General features: G+C 34.2%; 1 protein-coding gene across 1 annotated transcript; it reads left to right on the top strand.

Moving 5' to 3' along the window:
- Positions 1 to 786: 786 nt before the first annotated feature.
- SEO-F4 (sieve element occlusion by forisomes 4) lies at positions 787 to 4,679 on the top strand. The gene is made up of 7 exons (NM_001252745.1): positions 787 to 993; positions 1,243 to 1,311; positions 1,422 to 1,831; positions 2,552 to 2,640; positions 2,722 to 2,864; positions 2,986 to 3,468; positions 4,080 to 4,679. Exons 1-7 carry the CDS (start codon positions 787 to 789, stop codon positions 4,677 to 4,679), a joined length of 2,001 nt encoding a protein of 666 aa, NP_001239674.1.
- The last annotated feature ends 337 nt before the right edge of the window (positions 4,680 to 5,016 follow it).

Here is a 5,016-nt window from a genome sequence, read left to right as displayed (position 1 = left end):
GATCGATCGAAAGTTTGCTGGTAATAGTAATTGATTTTTTTCTTGTTATTTATTACTTTCATTTCTATTTATAAAATATAAGTTATAATGTAAAATAAATTATAATTTATTTCTTATAAAAAAGAACGGAGAAAAATTTATATTACTATATGACATGGTTTCTTGGATGAGAGTCTCAAGGTAAAGAGTAGACTGAGACAATCATGTAATAAACTGAACGTCCAAGAGAATCTAGCCTAAAGTTGACAGAGTTCAGATTTAAGTCTTTGGCAATGCGAATGCCATACTTTAGTGGTTTGTATGACAGTTTGCATGAACATTTGATCATAGCTAGAACTATATAACATTTTTTTTTTCCTGATATACCAATAATACCATTATCTTTCCAAAAGCAAAAGTTTGGCCCTTATTCACTTCAGACACAAGAAAAAAAATTCGGTACAATTCCAACAAAATCTCAATTATATCCTTTGTCTTGTGATCTCACAGTTGATTAACATAGCTTCCAAAACCCACAAGGGTACATTGTGAACTCCACAAGACAGCAGCATGTTTCACGTTTAGAGACCACCATATCAGAAGCTACTTTACATATTATTCTGTTTCTGTTTCTGTCCTTTTTTTTTCTTGTAATCTCTATGCTAAAGTAACTATGCCAAGTTTAAACTCACACGCACTCGAGCCTATAAATAACTTATGCACCACCACCCAAAACACAGGGCAAAGCATCATTTGCTTTCAAATACAAACCTAAGAGGATACTACTCTCAGATTGGATCACCATCCATGGCACAACTGTCCAATGGAACTTCAAGTACCACTTTGATCTCAAAGAGTGGCACTACTTCAATCCCACATCGAGCAAGTTTGCCCAACCCATTTGATCTTACCGATGATCAGATCCTTGACATTGTTTATCTGGCTCACCTCAATGATGATGAAACTTGCGACACCGATAAACTTTACAACCTTGTCTCCAACATTGTCCTGCGGGTAATTCACTTCCATGCTCTAATGTTTGTCAATATCATATTCAGTTTTTCAATAATACATATAACATCATTAACTATTACCATTCTTATAATTTGATGTCCCTTATAGTAGTATTTTTTAAAGAGCATCATATATATCTACTGTAGTCTGTAGGAAGTTATATAAATTAAACACGTAATATAAAAAAGCTACTACTATGCTTATTATTTAACAGACTATCTAACTTTTAACTTTTCAATTGTTTTACAGAGTCAATCCCCGATTTCCGCAGCCAGTTTCAAACCAGATTTCCTTACACTGAAGCTGATTTCTTGCCAGGTTCATTTTTTTTTTATGTACATGTTATGGGATTAATTAATGATCCAATTGGTAAGGCTAGCTTGTATTATGTAATTAATTTGACGTATATATAAAAAATGGTGACACAGATGATATCCACACGTAGTGCTGCGCATTGCGTGCACCAAACAACAATGTGGATTCTTCAACACCTGAAATGCTACTCCTGGGATGCGAAGGCACTGATAGCCATAGCTGCTTTGTCTTTGGAGTACGGAAGTTTCGTTCACCTTACTCAGTTTCAAACAAACGACGTGCTCGGAAACTCGTTGAGGCAGCTGAATCAAGTTCAGAACAGGAATGCCTCTGCTGTTGGCGAACTTGTCATGTACGTAGTACAAGTGTTTCAACACATTAACGAGTGGGCCACGTATGCTGCTGATGGCTATGATCCAGAGGACGTGCCTGACTTGACAGAAGCCTTTCAAGCCATCCTTGTTGTTGTATACTGGTCAATTGCTTCCACTGTTGCTTCCACCGGCAATCTCATCGGTGTATCGTAAGTTGTCTCTGCTTTAAGAGTAAAACCAATTTTAAACTAAAATTTTTAATTATTTTTTTAAATAAAAAATATTTAAAAGAAAATTAATTTGGTTAATCAAACTAACGCCCTTTCATTCTGGGGTGACGGTCGTACCATTCTAGCCTTCTTTTCATGCTTTTCTCGGAGGTTTGCAAAAAATTGCACTCAATAGAATTTTACTAATCCTTCCTTCCCGAAAGGAAGAACGTGAAAAATTCTTTTTCCTTTTCAATTAACCAAATTAGTTTTATAAAATAATATATTTCTTTTTTCTTAAACTAATTTTAAAAAAATCAATTCGATTTAGATTTAGTTACAATTAAACTAATCCAAAACAATTTTTTAGCTAACCTACATGTATCTTCAGAAAAAAAAAAAACTATTTTGAATAGTCAAGTACGACTACTATAGGCTATAGGCGACAGACTAAAATAACCTCACACTACTTCATCCACACACTCGGTTGAATTCAACTCACTATCTCATATAATGTGAAACACTTTTCAAACTGCCAAACCAATGCCACTGACTTTGGAATTATGTGTGTCATAAAATGTGAAAGAAATGCTGATTCTTTATTATTTATTATTGATTGAAATTAATGAACAAGTGAGATTCATTGAATAAAAAATAAGACTGAGACAGCAAAATGTGTTGCTAATCCCATTATATAACTTAAATTGGTTGTTTTTACAGGAACTATAAATTATCAGAATATACATTCAGGCTTTCCACTGCTGTTAACAAGTTGACAATGCATCTTACGAAAGTCAAAGAGCAAATAGGTAGATAAAATAATTGCTTCCTGTTTTTTCAAACCAATTAAGGCTACACCGCTATACTAAGCTTGTCTTTATTTGTTGCAGCCAATGTACGAGATTACATTACCATCAGGAACATCTTTGACAGGCCGAAAGATATTGTGGACCTTTTGAAGGCTCTGATCTACCCCCAACAAAAGGGAGCTGAGAATCCCAAGATATTTGAAGGGACCAACCTAGTAACAAAGGTTAGTTAGTTGGTTTTGTGACTTGTGTTGTGTTGGATGTGTTGGAATTAGAGACGGAGATAGACCCAGTTGAGTGATTAACTGATTATGTTGTTTTTTATTAACTTTATGTCTCAAACAGGGCATTGAAGTGTTCAGGCAGAAACATGTGTTGCTCTTCATCTCGGGTCTCGACAGCATTGAAGATGAGATTTCGCTATTGAATTCAATATATGAAAGATTGCAAGAGGATCCAAGAGAAGCAAAAGGTTTCAAGAAAGAAGATTTCAAGATTTTATGGATCCCCATTGTGGTGAAGTGGAGCCAAAGCAGTAGGGAACAATTCAAAGCTTTGAAGAGTGGCACCAAATTTTACGCAGTGGAATACTTCTTTGAGTTACCAGGGCTCAAGATAATAAAAGACACAGAAAGATTGAATTATGAGATTCAGCCTATTGCCCCGTTGTTCAGCTCTAAAGGTACCCTATTGAATGGAAATGCCCTGGAAGTGATCTTTGAATGGGGCATAGAGGCCTTCCCTTTCAGGAAAATTGATGGTGATGAACTTACTCAGAAATGGAAGTGGCTTTGGGATTTAATCCTAAAAGCAACACCAGGATTGCAGGTACACTACAATTTTTCAACTTTCTTCTTAAATAATTAATTTTCTCTGTTGGCTTAAAAAAACACACTCGATTAACTTAGTGCTTATCATTTTTATTTTCAATTAGTGTTGAGATACATAAATTAAGACTTCAATTTTCATAAATTGTCATACTGTGTCAATCAACTAAAATTTATTTTAAATATATATATATATATATATATATATATATATATATATATATATATATATATATATATATATATAATTACCGTAAAAATGAACAATTTTACAATATATAATGATTTATGTTTGAATACTAATTTAAAAAAGAACATTTATTTTAGATATATAAGAAGATATATTTTAATAAAATAAAAAAATTGAATTAATGTGATATTAATATGAAATATTTATTTATTTGGCTGATAATCAATTTTAATGAAATATCTAACATTTTTTTATTTATAATCTTCTAACTCCAGAATTTGTTTATATGTTTATAGAGATAAAAGTTCACTTAATGCGCATTTCTTTACATGTTCTAAAATTAAAATTAATTAATTTTTTAAAGACAAAAAGGGTATAGTGATTGACTTGTATGAAATATTTAATTTTACGATGTGAATCAGGTAAAGGAGAACAGATACATTTTTATCTATGGAGGTGCCAACAATACGTGGGTGCAGAACTTCACACAAGAGTTGTCAAAGATAAAAATGAACCAGAGTATCCAGCGTGCAGATATCATAATAGAGAACTATCAACTGGGGAAGGGGAAGGGTGAACTCAACAACAGTGTTCCAAGTTTCTGGATTGGCGTGGAAAGGAAGAAGCAGAACAAGAAGCACCAAGAGGCAGTGGACTGCGAGATTCAGAAGATTGTAAAGTGCTTATTCTGCCTCAAAAGGGACCCACAAGGGTGGGCCATTCTCAGCAAAGGACACAACATTAAGCATCTTTGTCATGGCCAGGCTGTTTATCAGACTGTGGCAGAGTTTCAAAACTGGAAAGAGAAAGTGTTCGAGAGAGAAGGGTTTGACATTGCCTTCAAAGAGTACTATGATGCCAAGGAGAAAGAGATATCTGATACTCAACCATGTGAGGACTACACTTCAGCTTCAAGTGTCATTGCTACCATAGCATGCCCAAATCCCACGTGTGGTCGTGTCATGGAGGTGTCTTCTGTTAACTACAAGTGCTGCCATCGTGATGATGCTTTGAACTGTTGAGTTTGAGTGTCTCATATATTCAAGTGGAAGGAAGGAGGAGTATCTGCCACAATTTGCTTTTGGTTTGGTTTGTTTACTATGCATCGTGTGATGTGATAGATTAACCACCTGGTTTGCCCCTTCAATGGGTAGACATAGCTAGAATAAGAGTTTCTCTTTGGTTGAATTTCTTGATATAATAAAGTTATAAATTATGCATCCGCAGAAGTTGAACAACTCTACTTCTATTTAGTTTGTTCCTTGTTACTTGTGCAACATTCACTTCTCACCTGTCTTTGGTATTTTATTAGATTCAAGAGAAATGTAACTGTTAGGTACTCATTCTTTAACTATTTTT

The sequence above is a fragment of the Glycine max genome, chromosome 10, assembly GCF_000004515.6.
Source record: "Glycine max cultivar Williams 82 chromosome 10, Glycine_max_v4.0, whole genome shotgun sequence".
NCBI classification, from domain to species: domain Eukaryota; kingdom Viridiplantae; phylum Streptophyta; class Magnoliopsida; order Fabales; family Fabaceae; genus Glycine; species Glycine max.
Note: the sequence above shows the minus strand (reverse complement) of the source record. Positions and strands in the feature narration are given on the sequence as shown.